Source organism: Lepidochelys kempii, chromosome 5 (assembly GCF_965140285.1).
Source record: "Lepidochelys kempii isolate rLepKem1 chromosome 5, rLepKem1.hap1, whole genome shotgun sequence".
Classification (NCBI taxonomy): Eukaryota; Metazoa; Chordata; order Testudines; family Cheloniidae; genus Lepidochelys; species Lepidochelys kempii.
The window spans coordinates 41814244-41839938 of record NC_136384.1 but is presented as its reverse complement, the minus strand read 5'-3'; the positions used below and the strand labels follow the sequence as shown (position 1 = coordinate 41839938).

At 42.6% G+C, this 25695-nt stretch overlaps 1 protein-coding gene across 4 annotated transcripts in view; it reads left to right on the top strand.

Annotated features, from left to right (window-relative positions):
• The window catches only part of ADAMTS6 (ADAM metallopeptidase with thrombospondin type 1 motif 6), a 328488-nt gene that overhangs the window by 298465 nt on the left and 4328 nt on the right, over positions 1 to 25695 (top strand). For all 4 annotated transcript variants that reach the window (XM_073344058.2, XM_073344059.2, XM_073344057.2 and 1 more), the window contains 3 exons: positions 5521 to 5725; positions 11447 to 11623; positions 16982 to 17138. In XM_073344058.2, the coding sequence (XP_073200159.1) occupies positions 5521 to 5725; positions 11447 to 11623; positions 16982 to 17138 (539 nt within the window). The remainder of the gene's footprint in view (positions 1 to 5520; positions 5726 to 11446; positions 11624 to 16981; positions 17139 to 25695) is intronic.

Sequence of the window (25695 nt, the reverse complement as noted above, 5' to 3'; positions counted from 1 at the left end):
AAGCGCTTTGCTAATGCACCCAGATGTGAGCCCCTCTCTGAGGCCCAAGATAACTTATTTATACAGCTAAGCCAAAGCCAATTTAACATAAGAGACAAAAGAAAGCAGAAACTGACAAATATACATACGTATCTTATTTGCATACTAACGTTTACCAATCTCCTAGCTCAGTAGGAGCTCTAAGGTAAGTAGTTTGAGGACCCATTGTCTCACACTCCTTAATGATTCTCTTCCTGACAACTGTATTTCAACAAACCCTTCAAGTAGCATTTCTTTAATGAATTATAATTTCAATATAATTCATTCTACTTGCACACCAACCTGGGCTCCTTCTCACACTGTAATGCTATGACAAGCTGTAAACCCCTCCAGGTCCTGCACTCACATAGCTATCCACAAGCAGGGACACACCCAGCTAAGTTAAATAAATGCTTTCGCCAGCCACTCATGAACCAACAATAGAGAGGCTCCAGCCAACTCCCCCCAGTTCCCCAGCCTAGTACCCTAGAGTTGGACTATCCTGGCCTGGTCAGAAGCCTAACCACTGTGAGTTTATTACCCAGTCCGCCCCTCCCTCAGTGTGGAGAGGACATATACCAGGTCTTGTTCCTGAGCAGATTTCCCTTGCACTTCAAGCAACACACTGTAAAAAATGTATAACAGATTTATTAAGAACAGAAAGATAGATTTTAAGTGATTATAAGAAGTGAGCATACAGATCAAAGTTGTTTACCTAAGACATAAAAGTAAAAATGCAATCTGAGTTCTATAAACTAGACCAGATTTAAATCAAGCAGTGTCTCACTTTGATGGTATAGTTCCTTAATATACAAGCTAGGATTCTCCTTTGCAGCCTGGGAGCACCTCCCCAGTTCAATCTTCGTTCTCTATACATGTTTCCAGGTGTTGAGTTGTAGGAGGAATGAGGACAAGCAATGATGTCACTTCCTCCTTTTATAGCTTCTTTCAGCTTTCTGGAAAGATCCTTTTCTATGAAGTGCATCAAACAGTCTCCACTGTGTATGTGCTATCTTTGAGAGGTTTCTATTGTATACAGTTCCTGGGGTACTCCTTGTGAGTATGTATTCCCCTCAATGGGCCATCATCAGTGTCTGGCTGCCCCATTGTTGTACCTGAAAGGTTGGTTGTGGGTGTTTCCAGCTTCACATCATATTTTAGTAACATACACATAACTTCATAACTTCACATAAAATGACAACACATACAATTCAACAGTATATTAATATTCAACAGATCAAGACTTTTAAAATGATATCTTACAAGGCATACTTTGTACAAAACACATCATAATCATATCATCATGATAAATATGGGGGGTGCCAGGGTGTTGCTTTAGGGTACAGCGTCACATGCTCCCACGTGGCCAAGACAGACCTGCTACCCTTACTTGATGCAGTTCGCAATTGTCCCACTGATCTCCCTTCTCTCTCAGGATAGAGGGCGTACCACACATCCCATCTCAGGGATCCTCTGCCTCAAAGTACGGCTTCTTGGTGGTCCAAGCGCCTAGACAGCTCATGCTCAAACGAAGTACAAGAGGTTGTATTGCACAGAAGACAGTCCTCCACACGACTCACTTACCTCAGAAATGGTCCAGGTTTCAGATTTGGAGCACATCTCACCAAATCTCTCCCGTGTCAGGAACTCTTCCACATACTCTGGAATATGTCCTGACCCTTAAAAAATTGGGGTTATTCCTGAGCTCTCTCAAGGTCTGCCTAACAGCTATTACAGCATTTCACCAACCTGTAGAAGGGTACTCAGTATTATCGGACCCAACCACTACAAGGTTCCTTAAGGGAATAACAAACCTCTTCCCTCAACCTCAACTTTCTACCCCCTCATGGGACCTAAACCTCGTGTTGAAAGGGGTGACTAGGCCTCCCTTCAAAACTATGCCACTTGTTTACTAGCATACCTATTAATGAAAACAGTCTTTCTGATTGCAATTTCCTTGGCTATAAGAACAGGGGAAATAGCAGCTCTGCTGATACATCCCCCATACACAGTATTCTTCCCTGTCAAGGTTACACTTCAGTTGCACCCAAGGTTCATCCTTAAAGTGATCTCCTCGTTTCACATGAATCAGTCTACTCACCTTCCTGCATTCTACTCCAAGCCTCACTGAGACAATAGAGAGGTCATACTACATACCTTAGATGTTAGGAGAACCCATGCATTCTTCCTTGACAGGACAAAGGCCTTTTAGGAAATCCCTTAGACTATTTCTCTCTATGGTGGAAAGATCTAAGAGCTCGGTGACATCAGCCCAAAGACTCTCCAAGTGGGCGTTGAATTGCATCAAACAGTGCTACCAAATTGTAATGACTCCTCCAGACTCGATCTGTACTACCTATTCCACGAGATCAATCTACTCATCTGTCGTCTTCTTCAGGGATGTCCCCATCTCAGAGATCTGCAGAGTGGCGACGTGGGCATCAGTCCACACCTTTGCAGAACGTTATGCAATCACCAGGGACTCTGCCTCTGATGCCATCTTTGGCTCCACAGTACTATCATCTGTGACTAACCTGACTCCAAAGCCCCAGCCCTCCAGTAGGAATACTGATTGGGAGTCACCGAAAGGGACAGTACTTGAAGAAGAAGTTACCTTGTGCAGTAACAATGGTTTTTTGAGATGTGCTTCATGACCCTCCTTCCTCCCCTCTACTTTAGAGTTGTCGCTATGACTCTGTGGTAGAGAAGGAACTGAGGATGGTTAGCTCTCATGCATTGGCTAGCCTCGGGATGCAGCATGAGGAGAGACAGTACATGTCCGGACACAACGGACAGTACTATCGAAGTTCTCCGATCAGCAGCACAGGGATTCAGACACACCTACAATGGAGCACCCATAGGGACACACACATCTCGAAGAACCATTGTTACTGCACAAGGTGAGTAATTTCTTCTTTCAGTGAGTGTGATTGAGAATCTGGAGCAATAATAGATCAGTATATTGCCAAATTACACAAAATGGCTGACTTGTGATTATCAAATACCAAAAGGTGAGCAAATGTGTGATAAATTAGTAATAGAGATGAAAGATGTAGGCTCTTGAATGAGAATTCTCAGAGAGCCCACACTAACTCTATGAAGAGTTGTAGACATGTGCAAAGCTAGTGAACAAGCTCACATACAAATGCAGAGCATAAATAGAGCAGACACAGGTAACTCACTAAGTAGCATAGGCAAAGTATGAAAATACAAGGAAAAATACACCAACATTTGTGGAAAACAAATACAAAACAGAGGAGACAAAGAAAATGCAAAGGAAAACCTGTGGATTCCATGCAGTAAAACATTATAAAAATGGAAAATGCCCCTTCTATGGGGTCATATGTAAAATTTGTGGTAGGAGAAGGTTGCAGCCAAAAAAACCCAAAGAAATAAATGGACCATATTAAGGAACCATCAGAGGAGTCAAGTTCTAAATTAGCCTGTCAGAAATCAGAGTCTGCAGCAGAGCTAGTCTCCAGGCAGCCTCATCAGTACAGCTGGCCTGCAGCAGACTGCCCGATTGGCCATGACACCTGATTTGCTGCAGGGGCCAGCAGGCTGGCTCTTAAATCAGCAGCAGCAGCTCACTGGCTTCTTAATGCTCATGCCACCATTGTGCCTACTCCTGCTTGTTCCTCCTGCTCCGGCCTTGCATCCAGGCTTCCCTCTGTCCTGCCCCTGCCTTGAACCCCTCCCTGCTCCAGTACCTGGTCTCTGGTTTGACCCTTTGCTTTGGCCCTAGGCTACTGACTCCAGCTCTTACCCTAGTCTTTGGGTCCTGATGCTTGCTCCGATCGCTAGGCTAGATCACCCTTGTACTGGTAGGCTGATAGACTGAGAGCCTTTAAAACTAGGGCCGGGGCGTCCACAACGCTAGCACAGACCCTACTAGCAGCAGAACTGGTGGATGCCACCCAGAACCTGCAGAATGATGCCCATTGTTACTGAACTTATGGACCACATCTGGCAGGTCACCAAGAACTTCAAAGGCAGTTAGAAGTCACTATGGCAAGCTATAAATAGTATGCCAACCAGTCCTGCCAGCCAATGCATGGCATTCATAGAATCATAGAATATCAGGGTTGGAAGGGACCCCAGAAGGTCATCTAGTCCAATCCCCTGCTCGAAGCAGGACCAATTCCCAGTTAAATCATCCCAGCCAGGGCTTTGTCAAGCCTGACCTTAAAAACCTCTAAGGAAGGAGATTCTACCACCTCCCTAGGTAACGCATTCCAGTGTTTCACCACCCTCTTAGTGAAAAAGTTTTTCCTAATATCCAATCTAAACCTCCCCCACTGCAACTTGAGACCATTACTCCTCGTTCTGTCATCTGCTACCATTGAGAACAGTCTAGAGCCATCCTCTTTGGAACCCCCTTTCAGGTAGTTGAAAGCAGCTATCAAATCCCCCCTCATTCTTCTCTTCTGCAGGCTAAACAATCCCAGCTCCCTCAGCCTCTCCTCATAAGTCATGTGTTCTAGACCCCTAATCATTTTTGTTGCCCTTCGCTGGACTCTCTCCAATTTATCCACATCCTTCTTGAAGTGTGGGGCCCAAAACAGGACACAGTACTCCAGATGAGGCCTCACCAATGTCGCATTGGGGTAGTGGATGAAGTGTGGTTGTCCACGTGGAATCTGTGATCAACTTGTCCCTCCACAAAGCTGGACCATTAGTACCTGTGACCTTTCCAAAGCACAAAACAGATTAACCTGGTTACATAAAAGTTACAGCTACCAGATTTCCTCGAGATTCACCCCGGCTTCCATGTCTCACTTCTAAAACCATTAATCATGAATCCCTTCCCACTTCGTACTACTCCCCCTCTTCTGCCTATAACTGTTCAGGGCCAAGAAGAATATGTGGTTCGGCAGATTCTAGACTCCCATCGGGTCTAAGGAAAACTACAATAACTAATTAACTGGGACAGTCACAGTCCAGACAAACGTTCATGGGAACCTGCAGAACATCGCCATGCCCCAAACTGCCTGTGTGCCTTCCATCACACTTACCCTGAGAAACCAGGCCCTGAGGTTCCTAGACAGCACCCCTGAGTGGGGTCTGTTGTCAAGAATCCGGGCCTGCAGCAGAACTAATCTCCCAGGCAGTCTCATCAGTTCAGCCAGCCTTCAGCAGGCTGCCCAACTGGTTGCAGCAGCCAGCAGCAGCTCACTGGTTTCTCATTGCTCATGCCCATCCCTGTGACTGCTCTTGCATTGTCTTGTACTTATACTTTTTATTTTACTAAGAAGAGCATGTGTGTTATTGAACATAATTTAGGATTATTAATTTAAACTAAGGTTTGGATTTTATGATTGTGTAATCATCATCTCCTTTTGCGCCACAGACCTGTCAGGAATGGTCTAGTTATTACTTAGTCCTACCTTGAGTGCAGGGGACTGGACTAGATGACCTATTGAGGTCCTCTCCAGTCCTCTACACTTCTATGATTCTATATGTGAAATGAGTTATTTAAATTTCCTGATTTTCTCTCTACAGGTGGTTTATAGGAGATTGGTCAGAATGCAGTAAGACCTGTGATGGAGGAATACGTACACGAACAGTTCTCTGTATCAGAAAGATTGGACCGTCTGAGGAGGAGACACTGGACAATATTAACTGTTTAACACACCGGCCTATTGAAAAAGAACCCTGTAACAATCAGTCTTGTCCACCACAGTGGGTTGCCTTGGACTGGTCAGAAGTAAGGATATTTCACACAGATTAACATTTTTAATTCATTGGCAATGGTTAAATTATGAGTTCCTCCCACTGAATGTAAATACATTTTTATTGCTGCTTGTCATCTGTAAATCATGATCTAAAGGCAGAGGATTAATAAGAAATCAGTAGCTGTCTGATTTAGAACATTAAACATGTTTAAAATGACATTAAAGTCTTTAATTTTTATCTACTGTCATCATGTAACGAATAGGGCATGTTGTTTAGCCAATAAAGGCTAAAACCAGTGCTGCTGCGCAATAATTTGTTGGCATGGGGCAGCTTCCTGGTTCAGCAAAGTCATAAACTGAGAAAGGGGATTTTAGTTTCCAGAGGCTTCCTTACAGGTGTATGGCTTAAAAAAGGATATGATGATTTTTAGAGCACTTAGGTATAAAAAACTACAAGAAATGCCATGTTTGTCCTCAAGTAACCCAGCAAGCATACATAAATAAGTACCACAGAAAGGTGATGTGAAAGCTGGAACTAAGACTTGCATCTCCAGTATTCCTAGGAGAGGCTAGTATACCTTTATTAATAGGCAGTGTCCGTTAGTGTATGAAACAAGATCTAAGCTCAATTTATGCTGATTCAATCCTATTGAATTCAAAGGATGTGCACCCGTACAATTGAGAACAGAAATTGATTCCATTGCCCTAGTTCTGAGCTGAATTCAGACTTTGCAGAGCACTACTAAGGCAAGGTGGCAAAGATGGTTGTGTACCTCCTTTGCAACTCCTAGTTTCCAGGGTGGGATCCCCATCTTATATTAGAGCAGCCTCAGGGCTGTTTTAAGTTATGGCACACCTGCCTTCAGCTCCAAGGGACTGTTACAGCATCTGTAAATAGGCAAAGCACAGCAGTCACACACACCCCCCATATGCTGGGGGCCATGTTGAAGTTGCATACAGTGCCATCAGCTCCACACCATATACAGATGATGTACATCACTTCCTGTCATAAACTGTTGATGCAGGATGCTGTGAGATGCTGTGGCTCTGCTTTCATTGATGGCCTAATTTCAGAGTGATGCTATCCCTCTCTATAGTTTGTATTTCAGCTTGTAAAGAATTGTGGTGTGTTTTGGGATGTTAAGTGATGTATAATGTCTGATAATTATTGATATGAACATTGAAAACAATTTTCTCCACTGGTGAAAACTACCGCTAACTTATGGGGGGAGGAGGGGAACTCAACCAAATCTGCCTAGTTTAAAAATTATTTTTTTCATCATTTTTCCGACATAGAATTTTATTATCTCTACTGTAGTTGGCAAGCATTCGTTCAGTTCCATAGGGGATCTTCCATTAAGTGTGTGATTGTTTTTTTAACTAGGAGCAGAAAAATATTTTTAAAATTTACAGGATTTTTTTTCTAAAAGCTTCGGATCATCTTTAGCCCTTTATGCTGATGCTATTGCTTGGACTCCTGAGGTTCCATTTTTTGTTACAAGTTTCCATCATTCATTTGGGCAATACAAAGATGGGCCAGCCACAGAGTTCAGATCTTGACCCGTCTCTGGTTTTATAGTCTTAAAAGAATGGCCCTTTTTCCCAGAGTATTTTCCTAAGATGGTGTCTGGTTTATATCCTTATTATGTGTCAGAAAGCAGTTCCCTACAGTAACATCTCTATGTACAGAGCAGGGCCGTAGAACACCCCCCCCCCCCCCGGATTGTGGAGTGAGTTTTTAAAAGGTGCCAGGAGGCAGACTGTCAATGTCATCCCTTATGTACTATGTCCCCTCTCTTCTCTACTTGCCTATTCCCTGCAATTCAAGCTGGTTTTAGAAGTGGAGTGGCAAAGCCAGGGCAAGTGGGGGTTTGGAAGCAATCCCTACTTGGTCACCCACTTCCTGAGAGAGAAGAAGGCACAGAGCATCCCACCCCATTAACAGTTAATCCAAGGCTTGGAGGAATAGTTTGGAGAAGAAAGAGGATGAGTAGGAAGAAAGAGATGAGTGGAGGAGAAAAAGAGGAAGGATGATTGGAGGAGGGAGTAAATGAGGAGATAGAGACACAAAAACCTTTTATAGTCCATTTATGTGGTGTTGATTAGATTGTAAACCCTTTGGGACCAGGAAGCATCTTTCCATTGTGTATATATCACAATACAAATAAATAATAATAATATCCCCATGATAAACTGTAGAGCCTTGTAGCACATTGCATTTATTATGCATCTTTGACTCCTTCACGTGCATTCTGCTTACTAAACAATCTCCCCGGGACTGCTGATGTTCCAACTCTGTGAGCAGCTATACGAGTTTTATGGCTCTGTGGCAGGGCAGAGGTAAACCTTGTGAATGCCCTGCTAAAAGGGACTGGCCGCACCCTGCTTCATGGCAGGGTAGCTAGATATGGGGGCCCAGGCACTCAATAGGGGGCCCAGCTGCAGGCCCTAAAGAGGGCTGGCCCAGAAGAATAGGCTGAGCCAAATGGAGGCAGCTGTGCTGAGTATTGGGACGATTATATAAGCCCTGAGAAAAGCTCAGTCAGGCCTTGCCTGGTAGGGGACAGGAAGGCTGCATTTCTGCCTCTGTACCAACTGAAGGAAGGCTCAAGGGCAAGAAGACCCTGAGAAGGGTTTGTAGGGGGATAGTGGTTGGGGGAATTGGGGGCTAATGAGAGCACTGTAAGTGAAGACATGAAGGTGAATCAGCACAGGAGGGCGTTGAGACTCTTTATTTGACCAGCATAAGCGCAGGGTGCAGCTGTGAGGGAGCAGAAGCCTGAGCAGACCCTGTGACAGGCTCCCATATATAAATTTCTGTACAGTCTGTGTAGGATATCTTGGAACAGAAATTTCCTCATCCATAATAGGTTTAGAGACTGTTAAATCAGAAATATTGGTGGTTGTTCTGACAAGATTCTGAGCAAATAAGAACATATTTCTATTTGTACATTTCTGCTTAGAGTAGCTTGGCGGTATGTCTCAACTATTAAGAACTTTTTTAGTATAATGAGACAGTGCTTATTTTTCTATCCAGTGTTTCCTAGAAAAAACTTATTGTATATTAAAAATAAGTACTTATTTCATGTAGCATATAATACTTTTTTTTTTCTAAGGGTAGCATGAAAATGATGTATCTTGTAATAGAAAGCAGCAGCAATGTCCACTCCTGCTTCCATTTAAGTCAAAGCTTGTCATCTTTTCGAATGTGAAGTCTCTTCTTCAGCTTTTGTTGTTGTACTAAAAGCAACTAACACACTTGCTCCAATGCTGACCCTCTCTGAACACAAACTAAGCAATTGCAGCATTCATTCATATGCTAACGTGCTTGTTGAGCATCAGATAAGCACGGAGTTGTACTTCATCTCTGATGAAAACTGATATTTGGAAATAGGTCCTTTAGAGAAAAGGAACAGTAGATTCAGGCTTCTTTTGGGTCAGTTGAGTTAAAGTATCTGTGCAATTTAACTAAGTTGAGAAATTAATTGTTGTCCTAAAGCTTTTTTTCCCTTTTAAGAATCATACATACAAGCAGTGGTAATGGAAAGCCAGGAATATTCTACAAAATACAATGTGTAAATGTAGAAAGAGATAATGAAAGAAAATAAATAAATATAGGGTGATGGGGTAATGTAAGCGTGTAGGGAATGGTGTGCTAAAACTAACAAGTAGCTTGTGGCAGCACAGGTTAATTAGTCATTCTTTAGTGACAGGGTGACAGTTTGCCATGCCAATTTCCATATGCCTTGAAATGGTTGAGTTTTGGCTGCATTACCTTTCCTGTAGTCAGTAATGATTATATTTGAAGTATCTCAAAGTAATAAAATCAAAACAAAAATTGCTCTAAGGATTTCTTGGGAGGATCCTTATCAGACATTTTAGACAAGCATTTCTTCCTTTGCATTCATATTACCATTAGTCATGCTTGCCTCCATTTGGTAAGTGAGTCAAAAATTCTGAAAGCACGCAGTAATGGGAAACTTTATTCCCTGTTTGTTTGTGTGGGCATTTTATCTTTCATTTGCTTTGGTGACATAGAGCTTGTCTACACTGGCAATTTACAGTGCTGCAACTTCTTGCTCAGGGGTGTGAAAAAACACCGCCCTGAGCTGTAAAGCACCAGCGTAGACAGTGCACCAGTGCTGAGAGCCACCCTCCCAGCACTGGGAGCTATGCCCCTCGTGGAGGTGGTTTTTTAAGAGTGCTGGGAGAGCTCTCTCCCAGCACTCTGCTGAGACTACACAAGCCACGTTAAAGCGCTGCCAGTGTAGATTAGCCCATATTCTTTTTGTTGAATTCTAGTGATGCCTTTGGTTTTTGGTGATTCGGTATTATTGTAGGCAACTTAATTATTATTTCCTTACTTCATTTTCATTGCTGGGGACAGGGTGTAGTTCATCTTATTTAGTGTAATTTTGGCTGTCTCTCCATATGAAGTTTTCTTTCTGAAGGAGGTTTTTGTCTCTTGGTCCCAGTAGCTACAACAGCATATTTCTCAGATAGGGGCTTACATCTTTTCCCTCTGGCATTTGCCATATGCTGTGTTGTTTGGATGTAGAATTTCTTTGGTGTTTCACCTGTGAATTTTGCTCAGAGTTCCCAGGTGGTATGGTATTATGTATTGCAGCTGCTTATACCAGAAAGGGAATTCCAATCTTGTGACAGATTTAGGTTATTCTTTGTACAGGCCCTGTGTAACATGAGAAACTGATTCCCATCTAAATATCTTACTAGTGAATTTGTAGGAAAGAGATGCACATGCAATTCTGAAACTGCTTCCCTGTCAAAATCTCCTACTTGAATGATGAAGGGAAATAGGTATCAGGAACTTCACTGGGTGGAATTTTAAAGTTCTTCTGTGGTCTTTTGTCTCTTTCCCCTTGGTACCTGTTTCCCTATCTTCTTCCCAGTTTGATGCTCTGCTAGGGTTAGTAACGGGTAATGGAGAGTAGCAAAACAAGGGAGGAGGAAGGGAGAGAGAATAATGAGAAGGAAGAGAAGAGCATGGAGGACTTCAGACCTGCCTGCATTCAAGTTCCTGCTTCATTACCTCGTTGCTATCAGAGCCAGCAAAGCAGCTAAACACCAAAGGAAAAAGGAGGGGCACTATCTAGGGGAAAAGAGTAACAACTTGAAGAAAGGGAGGAAAGTTCCTACCTAGTCCAAGAATCTCATTTCTACACATCCCACTAATGCACTAGCCTTTACATACATTGAAAATTTTCTTGTGAGGTGTTCTAGTAGGTCACCCTCCATCCTTTGTATTTTATTAGTCTATATGGGATGTAGAGAGAGGTTTTTACTGGTTCTGCTGAGAGTTATGTGCTAGTGGATTCCACATTAATCTCTGAAATGCATTCTCAGATTTATTTTATGAATACTGATGTACTTGGTATACGTCGCTCACATATTGAAAATTAGGAATGTGTTGCAGTACAATAAGGTAAATGATAGGAAGGAAAATCTGTTAGAAAATGGTGATGAAGAAAATCAGTCGCCAGCCATCTCATTTATAAAGACGTCTGTATCTGTGAGGATTTTCAGTATCCATCACTGTAGAATCTGAGTGCAAATCTCATTTATACTTTGAGGGTCTCATCCATACTATGGATAGACAGGGGACATCTTGGATCTTGTGGAAATTGTGATGATAATTTGGTACAAGTGAACCTGAGTATACATGTTAAAAATATTTCTGAAATGTTACTGTCTTTTCAAATTGTAACTATAAATTTCTTTATATATTTTTCCAGTGCACTCCAAAATGTGGTCCAGGATTCAAACATCGGATTGTTCTGTGCAAAAGCAGTGACCTTTCAAAAACATTTCCAGCTGCACAATGCCAAGAGGAAAGCAAGCCTCCAGTCCGCATCCGCTGTAGCTTAGGCCGATGCCCTCCTCCGCGCTGGGTTACTGGAGACTGGGGACAGGTAAAATAACAAACCATATAACTATCTTCTACCTTTTCTTGCTATTAATATCCATCAGCACTTTCTAAAAAGGAAGATATTTTGTTCTTAGAAATGAGCAAGGGATGCCTCAGGTGACATCCCCTTTTGTCTGATTGGAATGTTACACAGGGTGATGGTGCCCACATCTAGGTACCTTCTGATATCTGTCTGTTGGTTTATATAAAATGAGTAACTAGTCTCCATCCAATTGCTAATGGAAAAGTGTTGGTGGGGGAAAATAATCCCAACTCTGTAATTAGCACTGATTTTCACACCTGTTCACATTCCTACAGAAGAAGTAAAAAAAAAAAACTGAATGGGAGTAGAGATTGAATTAATGCATATAGGAGAGGTAACATGGTCTACTAGCGAAGTAACCTTTGTTCCAGTCCCATTTCTGTCACTGCCTTCTTGTGAGACCTTGGACAAGTCACTTAAATTATCATTACCTCAGTTTCCCTTTGACAGGGTCGAACTAGATGGCTACAGGAGAGTGATAGAAGGCAGATATATTAGCCCCAGGTTAAATAGGTCCCTTTTCCCTGGGTAAGGTAACAGGGAAGGTTCCAGAACAATCAGGAACCTTCTGGAGACAATTAAGACTAACAACACCTGCAGCCAATCAAGAAGCTGCTAGAATCAATTAAGGCAGGCTAATCAGGGCACTTGGGTTTAAAAAGGAGCTCACTTCAGTTAGTGGTGCGTGTGTGAACAGCTGGGAGCAAGAGGCACTAGGAGATGAGAGTGAGAACACATACTATTGGAGGACTGAGGAGTACAAGCATCATCAGACACCAGGAGGAAGGTCCTATGGTGAGGAGGCCATGGGGAAGTAGCCCAGGGAGTTGTAGCTGTTGCACAGCTAGCTGTTCCAGGAGGACTTCAAACAGCTGCATACCACAGGGCCCTGGGCTGGAACCCAGAGTAGAGGGCGGGCCTGGGTTCCCCCCAAACCTCCCAACTCCTGGTCAGACACAGGAGGAGTTGACCTGGACTGTGGGTTCATGAAAATGGCCAAACTGAGGGCTGCTGTGAAGCTCCAAGGTGAGCAAATCTGCCAATAAGCGCAAGACCCACCAAGGTAGAGGAGGAACTTTGTCACACCATGTTCAAAATATGTACCTACTGTTATGAAGTTATTGGAGAATTTTGATTAAAAGGTCCTATCAACATACAAAGTATGTTATTGTTACTCTTTCTTTCCTAGAGATGGTTCTTCCAGACAAGGTTTCAGCCATGTTTGGTGGAGGTGGCAGTGCGGTGAAACTTGTGCTGCTTCGCCTGTGCTATCTCTTCTCTGGGTCAAGGATATCATGTATAATTTCAAAACAGAAGCAGTAAGGTTCATGCCAGAGAAAATTCATGGTCTCTTTTTAGGAATCTGTCAAAATATTGCCATCTGCTTGTTTCAGGCTTATAAATATCCACAAGCTCACAGTTTAGGATTCTGCATGCTAATTTCCACCAGTGCGATACATGAAAAATGTTTGACATAATTCCTGGAGAAATATACATGTAGGAACCCATATATGAAGTGAGCTATTAAAACTAATATGAATAGAAATGTTTTTCAGAATTTTCTTGTTCTATTTAAAACGTTTAAAAATATTCTTCTGTCATTTTGTGACCTTCAAAATACCTGCATGTGTTAATGCTTGTGAGCCAGAATGTGAAACAGACTAGAAACAAAAATGATACTGGCCACAGTGAACTAATTTAACAGTGGAAATTTTACAAATAATTTTTGATCTCAACTATCCAGAGCTGGTGAACGTTAAAGCAGTTAAAAGTTTGAAATTCAGTGAGCATTACAATGAATGTTGTCTAGTGACTAGAGCATGAAATTGGGAATTAGAACTTCTGAGTTTAAATCTGAATTTGCCACTAGTTGACTATGGGAAGGTGTGTATTATCCCTTTTCCTCTGTGCTTCAGTTTACTCTCATGTAAAAAGGCTAGAGTGTTCAGGGGTGTACAGCAATGTTGCAAGGCATAATTTAATAAATATTTTTAAAGTACATTGAATGCCTTAGTTGAAAGGCACAATAGAAGTAGTATTACACTGACAATAAGGTGTACAAGTGCAGCATTAATAAACTATGGATTTTGAAAAACATTTTAAATGTTTTATACAGAGGCATGCTTACCTATAGTTTAGGATTGGTTTGCGTTATAGCATAGGCAGAATGGCATTGACAGTTCAGGCAATGACTATACCTTGATCATACTATATATAGAGCTACATGCTTTCTCTTTGATCAAGATTTAGCCATCTAAAGTATGATTTATGGCATGTTATTAAGAAAGAGCTTGAAACTGTAGTTCCATCAGTAGTTTATTCTTCATGTGAGTTGATCCACTGATTTCAGCTGGAGTACTCAGGGAACAACTGTTTGCCATATTGGGCCCTAAGTAATAGATTAAGGCTCTATCTTATGCTGACATGCATGTTATCAGTGCAGATGCATATTTCTCTTAAACTGATGTAAATCAGTTAAGCCATTGTTTAGTTATAGGTTTCAGAGGAACAGCCGTGTTAGTCTGTATTCGCAAAAAGAAAAGGAGGACTTGTGGCACCTTAGAGACTAACCAATTTATTTGAGCATGAGCTTTCGTGAGCTACAGCTCACTTCGCTGTAGCTCACGAAAGCTCATGCTCAAATAAATTGGTTAGTCTCTAAGGTGCCACAAGTCCTCCTTTTCTTTTTGTTTAGTTATAGAGCAGCAAAACATGTTTTGGAATGGCCAAAGCATTTCCATTTGAAAAGAACTATTGGTTATACCTCCCCCCCCCCAAAAAAAATGCATGGAATCAACTCAGTTATAACAGTTATTCGTGCAAATGATACACCTCTTGTTCCAGGGCTTCTGTGGGCAATAGTGCAGAGCCAGTATCAACTCTGTGCCTATTGGGAAGAAACCTGTTGTTGGAATATATGCAGGTGGGGGGGTCCTTATTGCTGAGATGAATACTTTGACCCTAATCAGTAGTTCCCATGGTGTCCCATATTGCTGTTTAAAATAATCTAAAACAACAAATAGAATATCACATAGGAGACAAACTCGAAGGTTTCTGTCCATCATTAAATCCTTGAAGGGACACTGTCAGCTACTATTTTTGTTAATTAGTCTGCATTTTCCATTAATTATGCCCTAGTGGAAGCTTGAAAATAAAATACATATTTTAGAATGGGAGCAGACTATGCTGGGAACTCTTTACTGTGTTCACTTTGCAGTCTCCAGCTATTCTTCCTTACGTGGGAAGGGTATTGGTAGGTTGTGAAGTGAGCAAGGCTAAAACTTCTGTACGTCTGGGGAATCAATGAGAAAAGGAAACTCCAGCTGTATGCATGCATGGAGTATGAGTCCTCTTTCCCTCTAGCAGCATGGCTACTTCAATCAGAGCCAGCTTTACGGGAAATAGCACCCTGAGTGAACTTGCATTGTGGTGCCCCTTGCCCCAAAATCCTTGCCCGATGGGTTCCCCACCCTCCCTTCACCCCTAACCCCTTCACTGTGGCCGCTTAACCCCCTAATCCCTGCACTCCCCTCCTGCACCCACATAGTAAAAACTGACCTGGATGCAGTGACTGAGCAGCTGGCATTGGTGCTCACTTCCGCCACTGGACTGCTCTGCTGCGTGCACCTCTGGGGGCTGTGAAGTGGTGGAGAGCAAGGAGCGAGGTCTGGGCTCCCTGGATCCAGGTCACTGTCCCCACCTGGGCTGCTTAAGGAGAGCTCAGAAGAGCAGCAGCAGCTCCTAATGCTCACCTCACAGCACAGGTGGGGAAAGTGACCTGGATGCAGGGAGCCCTGGGGTGGGGGGGTTATACTGAGGTGGGTGGGGATGGGGTGGGGGGTGTGTGTGCGTGCACACCAGAGGGTTTGTCTGAGTTCTCTGCTGCCAGACAAACAGCAGCTACACTGTGCGGATTTAGCGGCACAGCTGTGTCACTAAAAGCCTCTTAGTGTAGCCATAGCCTGAGTGTATGAGTGCGCTGTCCCTAAGAAAATACTCAGGGTCAGGCAACTGAAGGCTTGTTCAGACACTAGCTGCTGCTCTGGACCTAAAGAGACAGCAGCACACACACATTCCCCCTGTCCCATCACCCCAGCTCAGTGGAGATTGGGTACACTGACAGGAGAGGGACACCCCGACATCTGCTTCACCCTCCCTCCCTCACACAGCACAGACAGGAGGACACAGGAGCAGTGGCCGCCTCACACAGCAGTGGAGCAGGGAGGAAGAGGGACACCTATGCTCCAGAGGAGTCACCTGGCTCGGCTTTTCATCCAAATGCTCCCTTGCAGCTCGGGTCCTTCCCCTGCAGCTCCAAATGCTGCTGCTCCGCCTCTGCCAGCCCAGCTGGCTCTTGGCAGGTCAGGTAGGAATCAGGCAAACCCTGCGCATGGTGCCCCCTTCGGTGGGCCCACCCAGCTTTGACTTCAATCATGCTTCCAGTGTATGGTCTCACCGCATTTGTGTCCTATTTCTGCCCTTTAAAAAGGTGAGCTAGATCACTGTATTTTTATCTATTTTGCTCATTTTATTTTTATTTATTCACTATGCTTCTCAGAAGCGGGCAACATAAAGGCTATTGGTTTTATGCAGGAATTGGAAAATGCTGTTTTCTGTTAGTTTTGAAATCTTGAGGAATACCTCCATATTTCTATCCCCAGTGACCGAGGTCTCCTAAGGAAACTAGCAGGGATATTCAAATTCTTGTTCCCTTTGTATTTTTTTCTGTGATCTGAGGTAAAGTAATTAAATTCAGAGATTGTCTTAGGGCTTGTTTATATGAACACTTAATTTGCAGCAAGCTTCTTATTAGCCTGCTGCACACTAAATATTCCCTAGTGTGCTTTAATCCACCCCACTTTGAAATGGTAGTGAAAGGTAGATTTACACCACAGCTTGCTGTGCAGTAAGTGTTTGTATGGACAAGCCATTAGTATTCATATAGACCAAACCTAAGGTAAAGCAGAATCTCAGACTCTGCTCTGGGTTGATTCAGGGAACTAGTATTGCATTGTTCATCTCCTTTGTCTGCCAGATGCTTGGGTCTACTGTTAGAAATGCAAAATCCTAAACTGTTTATGAGTGCCCTTTGCTGTATTAGCCAAAGGAGGTGTTGAGAAATGCTGTATATGCTATCCTTGCCCAATGTTTTTTCTAACCACTACATGTCCATGGAATAATCTGTTCTGGAACACACGTCCTCAAGGGCTTTATTTTTTCCATTTTATGTCTATGCCATCCCTGTTCACTCTTCTGCTATCTTGTTTATATTTTAAACTTTGACCAAACTTGTTATCCTGATTTCTCTCTTGTCCTTAGTGTTCTGCACAATGTGGTCTGGGACAACAAATGCGAACAGTGCAGTGTCTCTCATATACTGGACAAGCATCCAGTGAGTGTCCAGAAACAGTTAGACCTCCATCAATGCAACAGTGTGAAAGCAAATGTGACAGTACTCCCATTTCCAACACAGAAGGTGAGTTTGGCTTCTTAATATATTTCATCCCTAAAAAGATTAGAGGTGGATGACTAATTCATGAATAATGTATTTAATGATTTTTTTTGCCCAATCACTGAATATTTATCTACAAATATTTTTTCATTAGCCAGCCAGCTCTAATCTGGAGACCACTGTGCAAATACAAATGATGACAGCTGTATGATATTTGTATTTGCACAGTGGTCTCCAGATTAGAGCTGGCTGGCTAATGAAAAAATATTTGTAGATAAATATTCAGTGATTGGGCAAAAAAAATTAAATACATTCTTCATGAATTAGCCAGCCAGCTCTAATCTGGAGACCACTGTGCAAATACAAATATCATACAGCCATCATCATTAAAGAGGCAACATTTACCAGCAGTTACCATTGAGATATCACTCTTTTTTCCCCCTCTGTGTGTGTAAGAACTGAGGTACTGCAGCTACCACCATGTGGCAACTGTTTAGCGAAAACCATCGCACTTACATTGGTGGTCATGTGGGATCATGAAGAGTAGAAATGCCTTGCTGAAACTGCAAAGTGCACTGGCCTTGGCCCATTTTACTTTAATGCATTTTCTATGTATTTTTCCTATTATGTTTGGTAACATTTGCTTTCAAGGGCAAGCTCTTTGGGGCAGAGATCATAGGTGAAAGTCCCGGCCCTAGTAAAGTCCATGAGAGTTTTGCCATTGACTTTGCAATACATCACCAAGACATTCATGGTTTTAAAAACATAATGTCTTTACAAATTTTAAATCAGACAAACTTATAAATTATTTTGACCACACACTATAAAAACAATGTCCTGGACTGCTACACCACCTCATTCCCACAATTCGTACATAGCAATATCATGGATGAACTAACAGTATACACATTTTGCTCCAGAAATGTTTGTCTCTCTTGATTTATGTACTAGTGGGATCTTCTAATACATACAGAGTCTCCATATATTCAAGGAACCATCAGAGTTTGTGTATGTAGGATACCAATGAAAGCGTTAGCAAAACTGATGATGGCTCTCGTAGCCTGAGAGCCTAGTGGTAGAATTTTGTAACTACCTACCTCTTGCAATAAGATATTTGAGATTTTAAGCAATCAGTCCTAGAATACATAGCAAGGCAGAAAGAGTGGAAAGTATACTCCCTATCCATTGAATACCACTCACCCAACAACATTAACCAAGTGGTGACACCATGAGGGAAAAAATGAAAATATCTAGTGGGCCTTAAAAAATAGGTTTAATGTAACCTGGGACCACTTGGCATCACTATGGGTCAGAGCTAAGATTGCATGCATTCCTTAACTGTCTTCCCATACATTCACCTGTTTGCTGTTCGTTTGTTAACTTTAACTGTGCGTTTCCTTTGTTTATAATGCTTGTTTTGGCATATTTACATGGCTATAATGATTTTTACCCTAATTTGGTCATATGTACTCGCAACCTTAACTTCATTTTAACATTTTTTGTCTGGGAAGGGGCAGGGCTGGTAGCACCACCTATTAAGGGTACCCAACACTCTTTTTCCCCATAAGACCCTGATTTTATGTGCTTATAACTGTGCCAAACTTTAACTGATTGGGCTAAAATTTTGCCTCCTGGGTTTCTTCCTCAGGCTGAATTGGTTTTGAAATTTTCAGCCAAAGCAGTTCAGCCATTTGCATGAATGAGGCTAGGGAACAATACATTTAGTCCATGGAAACTAAATATTTGGAAAGTACTAGCACTCCCATGCTTTGGAGTAGGGACTTGAAATTTGGCAGGGGGTAGCCTAGGTCAGGGATGTTCCTATTTAGGAATGATGAAAATCTGCTCAAATTTCACCAAATCATAAAATGTTTAAAAATTGTAGTTTGCACATGCTCAATAGAAACATCTTTGATTTTAGCAGCTAAATTTCCCAAAGAGTCCATCAGCCTGGAACTGGGCAGAACTTTCCATTTAATTAAAGCTCTGGGTTGCAGCAGGTTGTGCCAGGTTTGAGTCCAGGCACCTGAACTGAGAGCAGGGTGCCTGTCTCTCATGCATTCAGTGGCCTCAGGAAGTGTGTAGGAGGAGGTGGCTAGATTCAAATGCAGAGGCGATAAGAATTAGACCTGGAGGTGGGGCAGAAGTGTGCATTGGGACAGGACCAGAGAGGGGGTCAGAAGTTTGGAGTGGAAGCTGGCAGGTAAGAGGAGGGAAACAGAGCTGGGATGGTGGGGGAGACAGAGACTATCTAGACAAGGAGACTGGGACTAGCAGCCAGGGAGGGAAACAGGTAGGGATTGGGAGCCAGTAGGTGGAAGGAGGAGATTAAGACCAGGTGAAGAGCTGGGGGAAAACACTCTCTGGGCAAGTAAACTGGGACTGAGAACCAGTGGGGTAAGGAGGAGGTAGGGGAGATAGATTTGATGAAGAGCCAGGGTGCAGGGGGGAGAACCAGGACTGTGTAAGAAGAAACTGGGACAAGGACCCAGGGGACGGTGGATACTGAAATTAGTTGAGGAGCCCAGGGAGGAAGATTGAGATTGGGAGCCATTGGAAAAACAGGCAGGAAGGGGGGAAAGAGATAAATTGGATGAGGAACCAGGAGAGGGAGACCAGGACTGGCTGGACAAAGAGATGGGGTCTGAGGTGAGAAGCCTAAGGAGTGGAGACTGACTTTCTAGGTGAAAACTATGGGGCCAAGACAAAAAACCAAGGGTGGGGAAGAAAGAGGATTGGGACGGGGCTGGTTGGTGGGAGTGGAGCAGAAGAGTCTGTGCCCCAATAGAGAACACACCTTTTCAGGGCCTGGATGTGACCCAAAGTTCCTGAGATTCACCATTCCTTTGCTGTCAGCAGATATCTGAAACCCACTGGCAAAGTGTCTCATCCCTTCTAGTACTGGTCCGCATAGATGATGTGGATCTACTATCTCTATCAGTTACTCCATTAGCTCAAGTGACAGAGGATTGCACAGTGGACCTAAAGGTTTCTTCAGATCCCTGCTTAACTCTCCTTTGCTGTTATGCCTACAAAAATCGTGACTGTGGTTAGGCTGCTGGCATGCTGGGACCTCTGACTATAATCCTGACATTGCTACCTTGTACTCCCCAGTCAGGCTGTCTGAATCATCTGTTGTCTCTTGTCTTATACTGAGTTTAAGCTCTGAGGCAGGAACTGTCTTTGTTCTGTGTTTGTACAGCACCTAGCACAATGAGATCCTGGTCCATGACTGGGGCTCATAGATGCGATGATACAAATAATGATTGGGTTCCACCTTGATCCATGTGGCTGTCAATATGATGCCACATGGTGGAATTTGTTTGTTCAGTTGGTTTTTTTAAAAACCTAGGGAAAAAACCACACCAAAAATAGGTGAAAGGAACGTTAAGTTTGCAAAGTCAAGCATTTGAAAGTTAAGAAATGCCAGAATCTTGTAATTGAAGACTCTATCATCCATATGCACAAGGAGCTGAATTAAGATTGCATGTCCAGCCTTAACTTTGGCATTTCATAACTTTAGTGCTTGACTTTGCAACCTTATTATCTCTTAACATAATTTTTGTGTAATATGAAATACAACATAATATTGTTTACTGGTATTTTCTGATGAAATTGAATAGTTAGAAATCTATTGTCTATTGTCATAGGAATGACACTATGTGAAAGAAAGCAGAGTCAAATATAGTAAAAATGTGAATAAATCAAACAGTACCATAGAATCTCTATGGATAGAAATTCCATGCTTGAATAATAAGAGTGTAGCAGTAGGAGTATACCACCTATCACCTGACCATCATGTCTTTCTAATATCCTGGGACTGACATGGCTACAACTACACTGCATACAGGATGGTGAAATGCTCAGGGAGATTAGGGGGGCTACAAAAACAGAAAACCCAGTAATGGGGGATTTCAACTATTCCCATAGTGAATGGGTAAATGTCACCTCAGGAGTGGTGGCAGAGTTAAAATTTCTAGACATCATTAATGAGTGCTTCTTGAAGCACTCAGTCCTGGAACCTACAAAGGGAGTGACCATTCTTGATTTAGTCCTAGGTGGAGCACAGGATCTCATCCAAGCAGTGAATGTAGCTGAACTGTTTGGTAATAGAAACCATAATGTCAAATTTAATACATGTAGGAGGAAAATTACCAAATAAATTCACTATAGTAGCATTTAATTTCAAAAAGGAGGACTTCACAAAAGTGGGAAAGGTAGTTAAACAGAAATTAAAAGGAACTGTCAAGAGTGAAATGCCTGCAAGCAACATAGAAACTCTGTAAAAACACCATAAGAACCTCAGAAAAAATTTATACCCCAAAGGGGGAAAAAAATATCAGAGGAGTAAAATTTGCCACCAGGGCTTAAACAGAGTTAGAGGCAATTATAGGCAAAAAGACATCCTTCAAAAATTGGAAGTCAAATCCTATTGAGGAAAATAAAGGCACAAACTCTGGCAAGTCTACTGTAAAAGTATAATTCAGAAAGTTGAAAAAGAATTAAGAGCAACTAGCAAAAATACACAAAAACTAACAGCAAAAATTTTTAATTACATCAGGAGCAGGAAGCCTACCTAACAATCAGTGGGGATACTGCATGCTGGAGATACTAAAGAAGGTCTCCAGGAAGACGAAGCTGTTGTGGAGATTCTAAATGAATTTTTTTTATTGGTATTCATTGCAGAGGATGCAAGGGAGATTCCCACATCTGGGCCAGTCTTGTCAGATGACAAATCCAAGGAACTGTCCCAGATTGAGGTTTCAGTAGAGGTGGTTTTAGAACAAATTGAAAAACTGTAATAAGTCACCAAGACCAGATGGTATTCACCCAAGAGTTCTGAAGGAACTTAAATATGAAATTGTAGAACTACTAATTATGATATGTAGCTGTAGGGAGGCAGGACTCACCGGTGTGGCACCTCCTGCTGGTTGTCCAGGGAATTAGCTCTTCCAGGCTGGTGTCTCACCTGCCGCTGGCCCCCATGCCGCTTTACCTTGGGGTGTTGCCCCCTGTCAGTACACCCACACTCTGGGTCTGCCTTCTCAGGGGTATCCCCCAACCTTCTATCCCCACCTCACCGGCTACTGCCAGTCAGCACCTAGCCCCCACTCAATGGGGCAGACTGCAGTCTGTAATGGCCACTCATCACAGGCAAGGGGGGTTTGGACCTGCTGCCTTTGCCTAAGCCCGGGCTGCACCTCTGCAACCCCTGTACCAACTCTGGCCTTGCACAAGGCCTGCAGCTTGGGGAGTTGCTAGGCTGGAGCTCCCCAGCTCCTTCTGCCCCAGCCCTTCTCCCTCCAAGGCTAGAGAGAGAGTCTGCCTGAGCACCTAGCCAGCAGCCCTTTTATAGGGCCAGCTGCAGCCTGATTGAGGCATGGCCCCAGCTCTGGCTCTCCCCAATCAGCCTAGCGTATTGGCTCCCTGGGGCAGCCCTTTCCCAGGGCTGTGTTAACCCCTTCAGGGCCAGAGCGGGTGACTACCCTGCTATAGTAGCCTATTGCTTAAATCAGTCTCTGTACCAGATGACTGGAGGATAGCTAATGTAATGCAATTTTTAATAAAAGGCTCCAGAGGAAATACTGGCAATTACAGGCTGGGAAGCCTAATTTCAGTACCAGGCAAATTGGTTGAAATTTATAGTAAAGAACAGAATTATCAGCTACATAGATAAACATGATATGTTGGGGAAGAATCAACATGGCTTTTGTAAAGGGAAATCATGCCTCACCAATTTATTAGAATTTTTGAGGATGTCAGCAAGCATGTGGACAAGAGAGATCCAGTTGTTATACTGTAGTTAAACTTTCAGAAAGTCTCTGACATGATTCAACACCCAAGGCTCTTAAGCAAGCTAAGCCATCATGGGATAAGAGGGAAGTTGCTCTCATGGATCACTAGCTGGTTAAAAGATAATAAACAAAGGGTAAGAATAACTGGTCAGTTTTCACAACGGAGAGAGGTAAATAGCAAGGTCTCCCAAGGATGTGTACTGGGACCAGTGTTGTTCAACATATTCATAAATGATATGAAAAAAGGGTAAACAGCAAGGTGGCAAAGTTTTCAGATGATGCAAAATGACTCAAGATAGCGAAGTCCAAAGCTGAGTGTGAAGAGTTACAAAGGGATCTCACAAAACTGGGTTACTGGGCAACAAAACAGCATATGAATTGTCATGCTGAAAAGTGTAAAGTAATGCACATTGGAAAACATAATCTACATACAAAACTATGGGATGTACATTAACTGTTACCACTCAAGAAAGAGATCTTGGAGGCATTGAAAACATCCACTCAGTATGCAGTGGCAGTCAAAAAAGCTGATGAAATGTTAGGAACCATTAGTAAAGGATTAGACAGAAAATATCAGTATACTGCTATATAATTTCATGGAATACCTACATCTTGAATACTGCATGCAGTTCTGATCATCCCATCTCAAAAAAAATGTCATCAGCTGTTGGCTGCATGTGTGTTCTTTCTGCGTGCTGCACTGGCTCTGGCCAGATAGCCCATACAGCAGTCTCCAATTGAACTGCCCAATAACCACAGACCCATCAGTAGTGAAGGCACCTGGCCAGGTTTATTGTTGATAAAGAACAATCTTAGTAGCCCGTGGACTCTACAGGACCACTAACACATGTATGCCTGTAAAAATGGATGCAGCTCATCAGTGGCGGGACTTTCCACTGCTCCTAAGCTGGCCAAAGACACTCCCTTTGAGATTCCATTTTGTACACCAATACAAATAAGATATGTATTGCCCCTCTGATGGGGTTAGTTGCCACCCATTACTTTGTACATATTGGTTCAATCAAAACATCTCTATCCATCACACTGTCATCCTGTCTTTATCTTTAAAAGGGGTCAACAGGTTCCTTTTGTCTTTGGGAAATGTGTTCGTACCAACTTGGTATTGAGATGTTCTGGTACCACCCTTCTGGAATGTGTTTACACAAGTGTCCTGTGCATAGCACTTCTCAGGAATGTGTGTGTTTTTGCAATACCAGTCCTATTCTTGCCAAATTCTGTGAGCCTGCTCACAGCCTGCCTCTTGCTAACTTTGCTTTAGCAAGGTTTGATCACTATGTTATTTCAGACCTCACACCGGGCCTCTGATACAAGGGCTTATGTCTCAGGCGCTCTCTCTGCTACAATTAGAATTGGAAAGAGTTCAGAGAAGGGCAACAAAAATGATTAGGGGCATGGAACGTCTTCCATATGAGGAGAGATTAAAAATACTCAGACTAGAGACAACTAAGGGGGGATATAATAGAGGTCTATAAAATCACAAATGATGTAGAGGAAATGAAATAGGAAGTGTTATTTACCCCTTCATATAGTTCAGGAACCAGGGGTCACACAATGAAATTAATAGGCAGCAGGTTTAAAACGAACATAAGGAAGTACTTCTTCACACAATGCACAGGCAACTGTGGAATTTGTTGCCAGGGCATGTTGGGAAGAGCAGAAAGTGTAATTGGGTTAAAAAAATGATTAGCTAAGTTCATGGAGGATAGATCCCTCAATGGCTATAAGGAAAGATGGTCAGGGATGCAATGCCACACTTCAGGTGTTCCTAAACCTCTGATTGCCAGAAGCTGGGGCTGGACAAGAGGATAAATCACTCAAAATTGCCTTGTTCTGTTCATTCTCTCTGAAGCATCTGGCACTGGCCAGTGTCAGAAGATAGGGCACTGAGCTAGATGGACCACTGGTCTGACTCTGTCTGACCATTCTTATGGTCTGTTTGGTGTGTTTGTATACGGCAGCCTATGTCAAAGTCATCTTGATAAAGTTCAGAGGCATTTTTGTCTCGGAAAGTGTAACTGGTAGTACATGAAAGAGCAGAGTCAAGATTCTAGGGATATGAGAAAAAGAAAGCAATGATATTTCTTGTCACATTTAACATCTGCTTGAGCTCTTTGTTTCTGCAAACCCTTCATTGGAGAGTTAGCGCATAGTACGCCAGGTTTTGACAAATTGTCACTGATAAGGGTAACATTATATTTGCTGTTAGAAATGAATTACTGACAGCATATACCATGGCATTTGAAATATTATTCAGAATGATTTTATTTTCTAAGTACATATGGCAGCTGAATCCAGACTTTCAAGGTCACCTAAAACTCTACCTGAATGCCATTTTATCTTCTTTTAGTTTATGAGGTGCATCTTTGCAGTCTCAGTAGCTGAAGACACCATGTCATGTTGTATATATTGCTGTTGCGTAACACTTAATTTTATGGTATACTCTGATCTGGTCACAGAGTTCAGGAAAGGAGTGGTTAATATTTGTGGTTTACTGGTGATTAAGTAACAGTGGGTTCTGTGGATATCATTTCCACAAGGAATAAGAATGGCTCTGCTAAACCTCGTCCCTGTAACCACAATCCCATGTGGAAGAGGCTATTTCATCAATCACATATTTATTTCAAAACTGTTTTTTAAAACAATAGCTGTGAGAAGCTTCCAAAGTACTGTGCCCACCATCATCCAAATAGCCACTTGCTGAAATAGGCCAGTGTGTGTCCATAGAGAGGGTAAAGCAAAGAAAGGTGGAGTGGAGATTCTGGAAA